The sequence below is a fragment of the Saccostrea cucullata genome, unplaced genomic scaffold (assembly GCF_032062105.1).
Source record: "Saccostrea cucullata isolate Sc308-1 unplaced genomic scaffold, CSIRO_AGI_Scuc_v1 ctg18232, whole genome shotgun sequence".
Lineage (NCBI taxonomy): Eukaryota > Metazoa > Mollusca > Bivalvia > Ostreida > Ostreidae > Saccostrea > Saccostrea cuccullata.
Genome location: NW_026920310.1, coordinates 1 through 17119, shown reverse-complemented (window position 1 = coordinate 17119; position 17119 = coordinate 1). Strand labels below are relative to the sequence as shown.

General features: G+C 34.0%; 1 protein-coding gene across 1 annotated transcript; it reads right to left on the bottom strand.

Annotated features, from left to right (window-relative positions):
• Window positions 1–5386: 5386 nt before the first annotated feature.
• Window positions 5387–16436, bottom strand: LOC134246737 (maestro heat-like repeat-containing protein family member 1). The gene is made up of 6 exons (XM_062729098.1): window positions 16293–16436; window positions 15744–15848; window positions 15168–15312; window positions 15035–15075; window positions 14533–14674; window positions 5387–5466 (listed from the first exon to the last, which is right to left on the bottom strand). Exons 1-6 carry the CDS (start codon window positions 16380–16382, stop codon window positions 5387–5389), a joined length of 603 nt encoding a protein of 200 aa, XP_062585082.1. The 5' UTR covers window positions 16383–16436.
• Window positions 16437–17119: the final 683 nt, after the last annotated feature.

Below are 17119 nucleotides of genomic sequence, written 5' to 3'. Positions count from 1 at the left end.
TCATAAATAAATATATACTTGGGTCATTGGCATATAACCCAGGAGCAAATTTAAGGAAAAGATTTTCAAAGAATTAATGCATTTTTCATAATATAATCAATAGAGCCCCGCCCTAATACCAGAACCCTTGATCCTGGGGCCATAAAATTCACAATTTTGGAAGTGGCACTCTTGCTCATCATAACTATGTACTTAGTTTATTTAATACCCAGAAGCAGAGAAGAAGATTTTCAAAGAATAATGCATTTTCACTTTATAATCCATAGAGCCCCGCCCTAACACCAGAACCCCTGATCCTGGGGCCATAAAATTTACAATTTTGGAAGAGGCACTCTTGCTCATCATAACTTTGTGCTTAGTTAGTTTATTTAATACTCTGAAGCAGAGAAGAAGATTTTCAAAGAATTCATGCATTTTCACCATGTAATCAATAGAGCCCCGCCCTAACACCAGAACCCCTGACCCTGGGGCCATAAAATTCACAATTTTGGAAGTGGCACTCTTGCTCATCATAACTATGTACTTAGTTAGTTTATTTAATACCCAGGAGCAGAAAAGAAGATTTTCAAAGAATTCATGCATTTTCACTATATAATCAATAGAGCCCCGTCCTAACACCAGAACCCCTGACCCTGGGGCCATAAAATTCACAATTTTGGAAGAGGCACTCTTTCTCAACATAACTATGTACTTAATTAGTTTATTTAATACCCAGGAGCAGAAAAGAAGATTTTCAAAGAATTCATGCATTTTCACTATATGATCAATAGAGCCCCGCCCTAACACCAGAACTCCTGACCCTGGGGCCATAAAATCACAATTTTGGAAGTGGCACTCTTGCTCATCATAACTATGTACTTAGTTAGATTATTTAATACCAAGAAGCAGAGAAGAAGATTTTCAAAGAATTCATGCATTTTCACTATCTGATCAATAGAGCCCCGCCCTAAAACCAGAACCCCTGACCCTGGGGCCATAAAATTCACAATTTTGGAAGAGGCACTCTTGCTCAACATAACTATGTACTTACTTAGTTTACTTAATATCCAAGAGCAGAGATTTTCAAAGAAATAATGCATTTTCACTATATAATCTATATAGCCCCGCCCTAGCACAAGAACCCCTTACCCTGGGGCCATGAATTTCACAATTTTGGTAGAGGACTCAATGCTCATTACATTCATGCCAACAGTTTGCCTGCTTGATGTCCAGGAGTAAAGAAGAAGATTTTTAAAGATTGCACTTATTTTAGTGGTTTTGGCCCCACCCCTCAGGCCCCAAGGGGGGCAGGGACCATGAAATTCACAATTTTTGTTCCCCTTCATCCATAGATGCTATGTGCCAAAATTGGTTGAAATTGGTTGAGTGGTTGCAGAGAAGAAGCTGAAAATGTTCAAATGTTAACGCACGGCGCACGACAGACGACGACGGACAACAACGGATAGCAATAGGTCACCTGAGTTTACTCAGGTGACCTAAAAACTCACTTGAGCTTTCAGCTAAGATGAGCTAAAAACCTTATCACTGGAAAATCTAAAACCCATTATGTGAAATAATAAAACCCAAGCTCCATCCAATTCAATTTCATTTTGTGGACAAATAAACTTATTTACAGACAACAAGAGGCCCACGGGCCTTATAGGTCACCTGAGTATCATGTAACAACTTTCCAGCGATTGTATTTGGTTCGTGTTTTAATCCAAAAACCATGAAATTCACAAATTTTGAAAGAGGCACCATTGCTTATCAATGGGCAGATTTCAAAGCATTAATTTATTTTTAGTCAAAGTACCCCCCTGGTACCCCTGACCCAGCAGCCCTGAAATTATCTATTTTGAAAGAGGCCCCTTTCTTCATTATAAGGCCAGAATTTTTTTATGTTTAGGTTTAGTTATGAACATGAGAATAAAAAAGTCCCGAAGGAGAAGGAAATAAAAAATTTTTTTGATAAATCAATTATTAACATTTGTACATTCTTTTTTTATGCTATCCTACAATGAAGCGCATTGAAGTGGTAAAATTTTCCGTTTGGATGAAACGTTCTGAGTCATGTTTTGAACGTCAATTATTACAGAATGACACGCCCATTTCTTTGGAAATATTCTTCGTAATGTTTCAGGACACCCCACTCTTTACGAAAAGCAACATGAGTTTCACTGAAATGGAGATTTTTAAAGTTATAAGAGAGATTTAGAGAGTTCCACCTTCTATAAAACAAGTATTGCAACGAATTTGTACATAATTATGAAAATATCATGTTTATTGGAGTTTCCATAACACATGTATTGGTCGAACACGTGCGTGCTCTGTGTTTATGTAGACCGTCAATTTGATTGGATATTATATTTTTAGAATACCTGTTCTACAGGTATTCCAATGAATCATTTGACCGATTTTTACTTTCTAAAGAAATGGGCGTGTCATTGTATGACAATCAACGTTCTAAAGATAGCTCAAAACGTTCCATTCAAACGGAAAATTTTTACCACTTCAATGCGCTTCATTGTAACATAATGCTTTCAAATAGGAAAGTACAACATTTAATTGCTTATTTCATCATCTGCCATTTTGGGCCAGTTATATAAATTTTGTGATGTTGATCAAAATATATTTAAAAAAATCAATTTTTTAAAAGTCTTTCAATATATCTTCATTTTTTTAATATGTGTTAATATGTGTTAGGTGAATGTGTAGACACTGTTCTAAAATTTACTTGATGCCTAAAATTATAATTCCTATCATAAAACAGACAGGGAGTATTGGGGAGTAGGGTGAACATTTTTTCAATTAAGTGTGAAATAATTTTTCTGGCTGATACATATGATACTAAATGCCTGTATATATTTGTATATTCTTGCCTTTTAATTGTTGATTTTTTTTTATTTCTTCAGGTTATTGTTTATTTCTTCCTCAAACGGACTTAACTTCTCCCATAGTTTTATTCATTACATCTGATGCATAAGCAACCCTTTTCTGAAGAATGATACTGTAAGCTACAACAAAGACCTAAACACTGTAGCTGGCAATATGCAATAGCTACCACGGGCAGTTTAAAACCCGGGGGAGGAAAATAATTTACAGACAGATACTTTTGAAACGAATACATAATTATCTCACCAGCATGTCATTGTGCAACAAAGTCGTCAGCATTTTATTTGTCCTTTGAACGGGTGAAACGTTTTGAATGGCACTCTTATCGATGAATTTTACACTAAATCAAGCTATCTTCTCAGACCTGTCACCTAGCTTTATTTACCCGCGGTTTCATCGTAAAAGCGGGAATGCAATTTCATCCTCAAAAATGTAATTCACTCAGTATTACCAGATCTCGCACACCAGTAAAATATACCTATAATTTGAAAGGACACACATTAGAATCTATAAAGACAGCAAAATATTTAGGTGTAACATTATCCTACAACATGTCCTGGGAACCGCATATTAATAATATAACTACTAAGGCAAATAAGATACTGGGTTTTCTAAAAAGAAATTTGCAGATAAAAAATGAAGAAACAAAATCTTTGGCATATAAAGCAATGGTCAGGTCTAACCTCGAATACTGTTCTTCAGTTTGGGCACCTCATACAAAAAAACTTAAAGATAAACTAGAAAATGTTCAAAGACGAGCTGCAAGATATGTCACACATAGATACCACAATACTAGTAGTGTCTCAGATATGTTACACCATTTAAATTGGCCAACATTAGACAATAGAAGAAATATATGTAGACTTATAATGTTATTTAAAATTACACACAAATTAGTGGCTATAGATCAAAACCTTTATTTGGTACCCCAGACAACGACCATTACACGTAATACTAGTCCTCTTCACTTTCAGACCTTCAGTACACGAACAGATTATTATAAATTTAGCTTCTTTCCCCATACAGTAACCTTGTGGAATTCTCTCCCACATGCTGTGGTGGCAACGGCCTCTCTGGACCAGTTCAGAACTCTGGTCCCAAGCTATGTCCCATAACTCTTATGTAAATACACATTTTTCATGCACAATTTTGTAAATTGTTTTTCATTGCACTAGGTTTATTTATACCTTCTATGGCACTTAGTTTTTTTTTCTTTTTTTCACATACGTTTTATAATTAATATTTAGAGGTCCGTTTGCGCAGGGCCAGCGTATAATCATCAGGGTTGATGGAACGCTGTAATATGTAGATGTAGATGTAGATGTAGATGCGAGTTCGTAAATTTGAAATCTCGATCCCGACTCAAATTTGACATCGGAAAGAAAAAAAATTGTTGTATTTTTTTCTGAAAATTCAAAACCTTGAGCGGAGGGTTTATAAAACTGAAAATAAAATAAATCCTGGCCTTAAATATGTAATTAGATCATTAGCATATTAACCAGGAGCAAAGGATAAGATGTTCAAAGAATTCATGCATTTCACTATATAATCATTAGAGCCCTACCCTAAAACAAGAACCCCTGACCCTGGGGCCATAAAATTCACAATTTTGGTAGAGGCACTCTTGCTCATCATAACTATGTACTTAGTTAGTTTATTTAATACCCAGGAGCAGAGAAGATTTTCAAAGAATTCATGTATTTTCACTATATAATCAATAGAGCCCCGCCCTAACACCAGAACCCCTGACCCTGGGGCCATAAAATTCACAATTTTGGTAGAGGCACTCTTGCTCATCATAACTATGTACTTAGTTGGTTTATTTAATACCCAGGAGCAGAGAAGAAGATTTTCAAAGAAATAATGCATTTTCACTACCTACTTATTTAGCCCCGCCCTCGCACTAGAACCCCTGACCCCAGGGCCATGAATTTCACAATTTTGGTAGAGGACTCATTGCTGATTACAATCATGCAAACAGTTTGACTGCTTGATGTCCAGGAGTAAAGAAGAAGATTTTAAAGATTGCATTAATTTTTGTGGTTTTGGCCCCACCCCTCAGGCCCCAGGGGGGCAGGGACCATGAAATTCACAATTTTTGTTCCCCTTCACCCACAGATGCTGTATACAAAATTTGGTTGAAATTGGTTTAGCGGTTTCAGAGAAGAAGCTGTAAATGTTCAAATGTTAACACACGACGGACGACGAACGACGGACGACACGCCGACGGACAAACACGGATGGCAATAGGTCACCTGAGTGACTCAGGTGACCTAAAAAGACAGATGGATAAACAGTCAGAGCCAATCTTTCATTACAGTGTATAAAAACAAGTGGAACTCAAGAACGCTTGCTTAATAGTTAAACATCTTCATATATAGATCACCATGATTTGGGGATAGTCCTTTATTTAAAAATCATCAAATTACTATAAGGGAATGAAATAAAAATTGGTCATCTTCTCTGTCGGTGGAGAATAGGACAAGCTTTTCTTACAAATAATGTGTTAAAATGTTTACTCTAGAATTATCATCTTCACCTTCAGTGCTAGATCCTCCCAGTTCTTCTGTGACCAGCTGTCTTCTTTACCGGCATCTAGAATGTAAATAAATCATCTGTATAAACAAAAGATCACGGTATTGATATCACTTAGATTCACCATCATATTCTAAAAATAAAAATAAAAACTGAATGTTGTAGCATTCAATCCTCATATCCATTCCTCATATCCATATGACCATTTTAGCCCCACTCTACAGAAAACCTTTGCAAATGGAATCAATGTATAAAAACATAATTTTTTTGGATAGAGCATACATGTAAAGCTCTTCCTTATCATACATTCAGATTTCCTTCAAAATGAGTATATATGCGAAAAGAAAAAAAAATTTTTTTAAAGAAGTTTTTTATAGCAGTTTTTTTTTTCTAGTCCCTAGGTTTCAGATGTATAATGATTAAGAAAATCATATTAATTTACATTCATCTTTTTTCCCTTACCAACTTCATTTTAAATTTGAATACAATTGGCAAAGAAAGAGGTCAAATAGTTAACACATTCAAGAAAAAAATTAAAAACATTGAACTGTTAATGGACCACACAGGTTGTCATGGAAGACTTTTTACAGAAGGTCACTTAGAGGTAAGAAATTAATGTAAACATTATCAATATTAGAATAAAAATATTTACATTAGCTGTGTTTTTCTACTAAGCAAACAGTGAAATTGATTTGAATACCATTTTCGTGTATACTCACGTGTAGAAAGAAACGTGCATTAACGTGATGTAACAATGAGACTGCAGCGACATTAGTAAAAATGCAACGATGTAGGGCAGTGAGAAATTCAAATATTAAGTATATCTTAGTTGCTTCCAAACATGTAAAATGTAAATACAAGAGGCCCATGGGCCACATCGCTCACCTGAGCACTAAGGGTAGGAAAAAGTAGAAAATGTTTTTTTATTGTAAAGTTTAAATCCAGAAGTAGTCCCATGACCAATCATGGATTTGCTATTTTTTAGAAAATGATTTTTAAAGAATTTTCCTATATATATCTTTGAAAACTTTGGTCGGCCATTTTGGCCCCGCCTTACCCCCGGGGGTCATGATTTGAACAAACTTGAATCCACACTACCTGAGCATGCTTCCATATAAATATGATGAATTATGGCTTTGTCATTCTTGAGAAGAAGATTTTTAAAGAATTTTCCTATATATTTCTATGTAAAACTTTGGTCGGCCATTTTGGCCCTGCCCTACCCCCGGGGGTCATGATTTGAACAAACTTGAATCCACACTACCTGAGCATGCTTCCATATAAATATGATGAATTATGGCTTTGTCATTCTTGAGAAGAAGATTTTTAAAGAATTTTCCTGTATATTTCTATGTAAAACTTTGGTCAGCCATTTTGGCCCCGCCCTATCCCCGGGGGTCATGATTTGAACAAACTTGAATCTACACTACCTGAGGATGTTTCTCCATAAGTTTCATCTTTCCTGGCACAGTGGTTCTTGAGAAGAAGATTTTTAAAATATGCCACTAAATTTTCATTTATTTCCAATTACCTCCCCTTGAATGAGGGCGTGGCCCTTCATTTGAATAAACTTGAATCCCCTTCACCCAAGGATAGCTCAGGTGAGCTAATAAGGAATGTTTTTAATTTTAGTGTGAATTATTGGTGTGTGAATCACACAGACTTGCACGTAGGCATATTTTTCATGAAGCGTTAGCGCACTCCATGAAAATGCCTACGTGACAAGTCTGTGTGATTCACACACCAATAATTCACACTAAAACTAGATAACTGACCAGTCAGCAAGGGCCCCGCCATGGGGTAGAATTATAAGGGTGCAGCTTATGGAATGATTAAAAAATATATGACGAATGAGAAACAGCAACTGTATTCTTAAAATTTCAAGATAACTCCTGAATATCCAAAAACTTGTAAATAATATCATTGTATTTATTTTACATAAGGCAGTAAAGAACAACTCAACACCGAATGTATATCTAAACAATAATGGAGCTTGTGTTATATAAAATGCCAGCCTTCAATGAATGCAAATATATATCATGAAGGCATGACCTTATTAACTTCAAAACAAACAGCAGTTGCAGACAAAGGTTTTCATTAATCTTAAAGTGACAGATAAAGATTTCTGCAGCAGACTAAATCCCAAGGGATTAATTGTACTTCTCTCTCATCATTTTATTCTTAATTCATAATAAGAACTTTTCAGTAATGATAGAATGAGGTTTTTATCCTACTGCTTTAAAAATTAATAATATTCTTGAATTTTCATGAAGCCAAAAAAAAAAAAATAAATAAATAAATAAAAAAATAAATAAAGTAGGGTATTTCAACAAAAATAAAGTAAAAACATTTATACTTCAATCCACATTTCAGAGTGTTCATAGCATTCCAAATGGACTTAACTTGAAAACAAACTTCATTTGCAGACAGAGGTGGTAATTAATCTCAATGTGACAGATAAAGATAATGCTTTGGATTTTCTTCAGGAGGAAAGCTAATTAATCCCAAGGGACCCATTCACTGCAGTATTCAGTTTACAATGGGAACATTTTCAGAAGTTATCTCTCTTTGCCAATTCATTCTTATATAAAGTTAAGGAATCTACCCCACCACCCAGCTCCAAACCAGAGGACATAGAAAAACAAACTTAGCATCAAAATATGCCTTTTTGCCTACTGAACTAACATACCAAATTTGAACTAAATTGGACTACAATAAAAAAAGTTATTAGGAAAAAACAGAAAATTTGTGGACGGAAGAATGACAGACGGACAGACAGACAGACAGACAGAGTGATTACTATAGGGCACCCGCAAATCCTTGCGGGGCCCTAATTAAAAACATTCCTCAAATGAACACTTAGTAAGAATTTTGGTCACCTTAATAAATATTCATTTAAGGTATGTCACTCGTGACATTTGTTAAATCAAGGATTTTTTGAGAAGTATATTTTGGATAAGTGCTCATATAGTATGACTAAAAATCGTAGAGAAAATAGGGGGGTCACTGTGCATCTTACTGAGCTACGGTACAATTAAGGATGTACAACACACCTACCCAAAAAAATTCCTGTTGTTTAATTTCGTTATTTTTGTATATTTAGGACATGACTATATCTTCTGCATGTGTGCACATTTTGGACAAAATCGTTCGAGTGGTTTTTGGACAGGAACTTCTAAAAGTTACCCCCCTTTAGTTGTTTACCAGGAGAGAAAATTTTTAATCAATGAACTACTTAAACCTGAATTTTCAAAAAAGCCGGGTTAGATATAAATGTCAAATTTCATTGACTTATTCCTTTAACCATTTAACACTACAACATAGTCATCTTTTTGATATACATATCATCAAAACAATTTTTAAAGACCTTAAACTGAAAAACTATGAATTATTTAAGCCTTGAAAATTGTGTATTTTTGAAATTCAAAATTTTTTTGTGAAAAAACCTGTTGTTTAATTTTGGTAAAAAACTTTCTTTAGGTAGCTGATAGTATAAATAATCTTCATAATTTTTTGGATAATTTTTGTACGACCAGTTTTATTCAATAGCGGAAAATTAACCCCTCCCCTTTTTAAAGAAATCACGTTTCCGGGCGTCTTTCAGACGGGGGTCGATCACTTTGCTAGGAATCTACAAATACACATTTTAAAACCAGAAGTCTCTGTCGAGACTGTAACTCTACTGGTTTGTACTTATCAAAAACCATTGCACTATTTTATGTATCTTTGTGTAGTCTACTTGTGTGCCAACTTATTTTGAAATCAAACTAAAACTGTAGAAGGAGTAGCATTTTAAAGGAATTTCACAGAAAATTCTATTTTTAGTAACCATGGTAACACCACTCATCAAAATCAAAAACCGATGAACTATTCTACGTATTTTAGTGTAGTCTACTTGTGTGCCAAGTTATATTGAAATCAGACCAAAACTGTAGAAGGAGTAGCGTTTTAAAGGAATTTCACAAAAAATTCTATTTTTAGTAACCATGGCAACACCGTTCATCGAAATCAAAAACCGATGCACTATTCTATGTATCTTAGTGTAGTCTACTTGTGTGCCAAGTTATATTGAAATCAGACCAAAACTGTAGAAGGAGTAGCGTTTTAAAGGAATTTCACAGAAAATTCTATTTTTAGTAACCATGGCAACACCTTTCATCGAAATCAAAAACCGATGCACTATTCTATGTATCTTAGCGTAGACTACTTGTGTGCTAAGTTATATTGAAATCAGACCAAAATGTAGAAGGAGTAGTGTTTTAAAGGAATTCCACAGAAAATTCTATTTTCAGTAACCATGGCAACACCGTTCACCGAAATCAAAAACCGATGCACTATTCTATGTATCTTAGTGTAGTCTACTTGTGTACCAAGTTATATTGAAATCAGACCAAAACTGTAGAAGGAGTAGCGTTTTTAAGGAATTTCACAGAAAATTCTATTTTTAGTAACCATGGTAACACCGTTCATTGAAATCAAAAACCGATGCACTATTCTATGTATCTTAGTGTAGTCTACTTGTGTGCCAAGTTATATTGAAATCAGACCAAAACTGTAGAAGGAGTAGCGTTTTAAAGGAATTTCACAAAAAATTCTATTTTTAGTAACCATGGCAACACCGTTCATCGAAATCAAAAACCGATGCACTATTCTATGTATCTTAGTGTAGTCTACTTGTGTGCCAAGTTATATTGAAATCAGACCAAAACTGTAGAAGGAGTAGCGTTTTAAAGGAATTTCACAGAAAATTCTATTTTTAGTAACCATGGCAACACCTTTCATCGAAATCAAAAACCGATGCACTATTCTATGTATCTTAGCGTAGACTACTTGTGTGCTAAGTTATATTGAAATCAGACCAAAATGTAGAAGGAGTAGTGTTTTAAAGGAATTCCACAGAAAATTCTATTTTCAGTAACCATGGCAACACCGTTCACCGAAATCAAAAACCGATGCACTATTCTATGTATCTTAGTGTAGTCTACTTGTGTACCAAGTTATATTGAAATCAGACCAAAACTGTAGAAGGAGTAGCGTTTTTAAGGAATTTCACGTAAATTTCCATTTTTAGTAACCATGGCAACATGGTTAATTGAAATCAAAAACCGATGCACTATTCTATGTATCTTAGTGTAGTCTACTTGTGTGCCAAGTTATATTGAAATCAGACCAAAACTGTAGAAGGAGTAGCGTTTTAAAGGAATTTCACAGAAAATTCTATTTTTAGTAACCATGGCAACACCGCTCATTGAAATTAAAAACCATTGCACTATTCTATGTATCTTAGTGTAGTCTACTTGTGTGCCAAGTTATATTGAAATCAGACCAAAACTGTAGAAGGAGTAGCATTTTAAAGGAATTTCACGGAAAATTCTATTTTTAGTAACCACGGCAACACCGTTCATCGAAATCAAAAACCGATGCACTATTCTATGTATCTTAGTGTAGTCTACTTGTGTGCCAAGTTATATTGAAATCAGACCAAAACTGTAGAAGGAGTAGCGTTTTTAAGGAATTTCACAGAAAATTCTATTTTCAGTAACCATGGCAACACTGTTCATCGAAATTAAGAACCGATGCACTATTCTATGTATCTTAGTGTAGTCTACTTGTGTGCCAAGTAATATTGAAATCAGACTAAAATTGTAGGAGGAGTAGCGTTTTGAAAAATTGTTTACAGACAGACGGACAGACAGACAGACAGACAGACGGACGGACGCATTACTATCGCATAAGCTCTTCTGGTCTCTGACCAGTAGAGCTAAAAATCAAATTGGAATATTGCTTTTGCTTCAAAAATATATTAACTTACAAATTTAAAAGTACTCATATGTAAAGCGTATTTAAATGTAGATTTTAAGGCAATTTTTGAATACCCCTACCACCCCCACCCCTTCCTTTTTTTGCGTCGCAGACCATTAGCGTTTGACGAAACGTCGTTTACAGTGCAAATTTATATACTAGTATTTCGACATTTGAATCCCAGAGGTATGCATTAGTTTTTAAATTCATGAATGCAGAATAAATATTGACTACTGTTTTTATATGTACCAGGAAAAAATTATTGAAGGATTTTAGTGTTTCGTCCATATACATGTATGCGTTATGCATTCCTAACACATGAAACCTGGATAGGAATTTAAGTTATGTTGAACTTGAATAATATGTTGATTTTTAAAATGATTTCTTTAATTTTATCTATAAAAGAAATGGTGTATGTTCAACTCTCCTGTGATGTAAATGGAATAATTGTAGTTTCTTTCATGTCATTATTTCTCAAACGAGACAGTATCACAGTATGTGGCCGTGAAGATACATCGACATTTGCATAGATGTACACCCGTCACGCATTCTTTCAATGTCGTTGCTTCTAAAGTTAAAATGAGAATTCCGTATTCGTCCACATTAACTTCAAAATATCAAACATTACACTCTTCATCTATTTCAATTTATATGAAATCGCACATTGATATTTTTAAAAATCTTATAGGCTACGTTTTGTTTTGATTCGAGGAAATGCGAACCGACATGTGTGAGTGACAGAAAGTCAAACGATTTGCTGCAATAGGATATTCATAAATGCAGATAATTTCAGTACTAGTGAACAATTCTTTTCAATTCTATACTTACATTGTGTATATGAGGTCTATAGTATTCAATTCTCGGATTTATCAGGTCTTGCTGTAAATGTATCTGATTCTGTGGAAAACCGTGAATAAAGGGAGGAAAATAAACATCTCCTACATTTTCAGAGTTGTTCCTCTTTGATCAGTAAAGGTCTGAGAACAACATCAATTTTACATTGTGAAAGTTTTTTGTTTCTTTATTGTTGTTTTATTTAATTAAAGAAGAAAAACAATTAAATCTACACGTATATCGTAAATGCACAAATTGTAATGAAGAAGTTCAAGACCATTAATCGGAATGTCATATAGCCACTGTACATAATGAGAATTTCGGCAATGTAAAATAAAATTTTCGGAATAAAAAAAAATGCTGCGCTTTGATCAAGAATACAATTTATTGTATATGAAATGAAATGAAATAAACATTAGGGGATGGAATTTTATGTCTTGCTTTTTACGGAGTTTAATCGGGTTAATAAAAAAACTTATTGATTGAGTATGGTACGTATAATCACAGCCAAGCCCCTTATCCCATTTTTCTTTTATGATTGATATACATCGGGATCGTTTTACTCGTCATTTTGGCGCTCTATTTTTGACGTTAAATTTGACGTTACGTCAAACATTCAATTGAAATCGCAAGAGTTATCTCCCCCAGTGTGTTGTACGTCTTTAAGTTGACCTTTTTGCATTTAAATTTTAACTCTTTGATCAATTATTTTAACCTTTATCATATTTCATCAGATGGAGCTGTGGCAATAAATAAAATCTTATTTTACGTAAAATATTTTGAATAACATTTATCATTGAACAAATCTTGCAAATAAATGCGCGAAAATTATTGTGACCTTTTTGCACTGAAAAAGTAACATATTTGGGGTATTTAAAATCTAAATAGGCATTAAAATATTTTCTTGTATCAAACTTTTTACGACTTATGTGCTGATCAGTCACAAGTATCGAGTAGTGTAAAATAATGAAAGAAAAAGTTGGGGTCAGTGATGTTGATTTTGAAATATTGGTCAAAATATGTGATTTTCAGGCAAAAAACAGTGAAAATTTTATCTCGACTTCTTGACATATCTTCATTTCTCAGCAAATTTTGTTGAGAGAAGTTTTAAAATATTTTCTAAAATTATGAATTGAGACCTATAACGAATATTTCTAGCATATCATAACGGAAAATATTCTCCGAGTAAATGTATGTGAGGCTAAAGTTCCAAGATATTAAATCTAATAAATGTGCAGAATTTCATAATTTTCTGCTAAATATCCTTCCACCGCAAGAAATAGTCCCCCATAGATCTTGCTTCTTTGTGTTTTTTTTTAGCAGTTTTTTCATTAAAAGTTGAACAATTAATATCGTTGAATTAAAAAATGTTATAAAAATTGAATTAGAATAAACAGTTTTGAAGTAAGAGGTTCTGCGTGAACTTTTCTAAAAAGCTGAAGAGTGACATACATTAATGCACCTACGTGTTTTTTTATTGCTAGTTCATCTTCATTATACTTATATTATAGTCTCTACATTAATTTCTTCATTAATTAATGAGTGGTTACGTGAGTATAAACAAGATTTTTTAAAAATTCTTTTGACAAACTGTTCGTGACAACTATACAGTATTCCTTCAGCTTCACTTTAATGATATCTCACTATAATCGTCGTATAATTTTTTATTACTAGATATTCCAGAAAAAGTCATTTCATTGATTCAAACATATCGATATCTGTGTGCCACACCTTCCAATTTTCATAACTGATATCACATTTTATTCATTTCTTCATTTGATTATTGATTTCAAATATCAACAACAAAAAAATTATCAAGCAATCCAGACAAAATCATGACAACTGTAGGATACTCCTTTCACTAATTGATATCACACATTAATTTAAATTAAATTGATCAGTGGTAATTCCAGTAAATTAGACAATTTCATTTCTTCAACAAGCAATCACAACAAATACATGACAAACATGTCACACTCCCTAGACTTTGCCTTGACATCACAATTATTTATTACTTATTATAAGTTTATTTATTAACTTAATCAAGTTTATTCTTTTAACACGAAAAAGCATATAAAGTTTCATGACAATTGAAGAGTACTGCTCCATTTTCGCTAATATTTTTTTTAATTTGTGGGGGGCAGTGTTCATGGGCAGTCAAAATTTACATCGTCCACGAACTTTTCGAACAATCCTTGTAGAATATTATTCCAGCAAAGTTTGAATAGTTACCATCTTGAAACTGTTACAGGTTTGTGAAGGTTTGGATACTTAGCCTCTAGATACTGTTATAGATTTTGGAAGGTTTTGTAGACTTTCCCTCTAGACACAGCTACAGATTTGGGAAGGCTTCGAGACTTTCCCTCTAGATATTGTTACAGATTTGGGAAGGTTTGGAGAATACACTCTAGATACTATTACAGATTTGGGAAGGTTCTGAGACTAACCCTCTAGATACTGTTATAGATTTGGGAAGGTTTGGAGACTTACCCTCTAGATACTGAGTGAGTTTAGGAATCACTGTATCCCAGAGTTCCACTAGATTGTCATTGAGGTTTGGAGACATTCCCTTCATCAGCTGCAGAACATGAATCCCCCTATCTCTGTTGTTTTTGGGACAACCAGCTAAAACCTAAATTAAATATTATTTAATAATTTAATAGAATTCATTTCTCTGTTCATAGGCGTAGTATGTAAGAAACACGTATGTAAGATTAACGAATGTGACATTCAAGAGGATTTACATTGTCATAATGTTTTTTAACACATAAAGAATAAAAGTCAATTTTCTAAACTGCCACATAAATTATCATGCACTTATAGGCATTAAAATGTATCCTACTTTTAAGTTGATTTAACAATCACTGAAGAGTTCTATATATCTCATTAAAATCTCATATATTATAACAGTTACATGTATACAATGCACAATTTATACTTCTTCAACATTATAAAGAAATATTTATAAATTATACAGAACTTATATACAAACCATTAATCTTGCTATCATGACATTTGGTTTCGGGGTGTTCGCTGAAAAAGAGAAATAAAGATTTAAATACTTATACCTTCTAGAACTTCACAAGAAATTATGTCTACTGAATGAGAGTTGATACTGTTGTTACCCAGGACGTCGTAGTCCAGATTGTAATCCTCGGCCTTCTCCTCCCGTTTCTTGTTGGCGAGGTGGGCCAGACATTTACAGACCACACAGCCTGCCTCTGTGTACTGTTCGGGCTCAATCATCTCCAGTAAGAAGGGCCATAATACCTACACGTTCAAACAATGGATTACTTAGAGGCAAGTACAAGTACTTGTTTGACCAATTTAAGTTAATTTCTTAAAATACATGTTATTTTTGAAAAGTGGATACTTATTTCTAAGATACATTTCTGAATCTTTGACCTCCAAAACAGCTGAGATTCATACTAGGAAATTACCAAAAAGTGTTTCGTAATTTTTTTTTTCATAATTACAAAAGTAGCATAAGAGTCAGAAATAAAAGAAATTATCACATAAAAAATGAGTTTGTAAATTTACCTTAAGATTTATTTATGGGTGAATAAATGTAATTTTAATGTGTTTCACACTGCGTGAGATTGTTTACCCTACTACGGGTCACTGTTCAATAAATCCGTTCTATACACCCTACAGGAGATTCTGCTCCATAACACAGTGCCTTAGGTGATCATTTAGCTTACCGGTTCCATTTCCTCTACAGTGGTAGCCAAGAGTTGTAGAACATTGTCACACATTAGTCGCAGTGCTTGGTTACTCACATATTCTGGGTCAGGTGAACGCTTGCCCTAATTGAAAACAAATGAAGTGCATGTAATATCACTTCTTTTTTGGGTCAGGTTAATGTTTAACTTGATTTATGACAAACAAAATAATATGTCACACATTTTGAGTCAGGTAAATGCTTGCTTTGTTCTTATAGGTAGGATTATGGGACATAGAACACAGTGACTGCTTTTTTAGTAGCAATTAATCATTGGGGATGAAACACTTTTCTTGCACTTATAGGTAGATGGCTGTGGATGGAACACTGTTTTTGTACTAACAGATAGAACATTGACTTTGTACTTACATGTGGATTGTTGGGGAGGCTACACTGCTTTTGTACATACTGGTGGATCATTGGGAAGGGAACATAGCTTTTGTACTCATGGGTGGATTACTGGGAAGGGAACACTTTTCTTGCACTTACAGGTGAATCACTGGGGAGGGAACAATGCTTTTGTACTTACGGGTGGATCGTTTGGGAGGGAACACTGCTTGACAATAAACTCTATCATTTGATGCCCGCCCTCTAATTCCAGGTACCCATGATGAGCCATGGCTATTATTACTTGAGCAAATATCTTCTTCAGCTGTAAAACAAAACAATTTGTTTTTATGGCTTCATTTATATTTTTATCCCTGACAAATAAACTCACAAATAGTCATAAAATGTCAGCTTATCAGATCTTTACATAAAGTGGTTAAGATTACGGAAATAAATAAATAAATAAACATTATCCCTGAAAAAGGATCGTCATAAAATGCAAGCTAATCAAATCTATACACAAAGTGGTAAAGATTCCAGAAAACTTCCCACGCACTGGAACAACATCATGTTCCGTGCTACCCACTCATTTCCTTAAATGTCTTACTTTGTATTTCCTTCAGCAGGAATATATGTTGATTGGCTTACTTAATGCTGTGTTGAAGTATCATATAATACAATCCAGATCTACGCTTATCATACGACTCTGTAAGAAACACAACCTATGATCCTGTCTCCTGTGGACTTTTTTTTTAAATTTGAACATGGCTTCACATGGTTCTACTGGCCATCAAAGACACTTGCACCAACATGCATGATTACATCATTGTTTCACACTAGGCTGGTTAAACAATAGTTCAATGCTAGCATTCTTACTCCATAGTTTAACACTAGCATGCTTATACAATAGTGCATCATAGTTTTTCTGATAGACGTATTTTTGTTGTGGCTTAATTTATTCCTGCCCATCTAACATGATTATAACAAAGTATGCCAAACAAAAATGTCCTTTTTTACTTGCAGTGAACA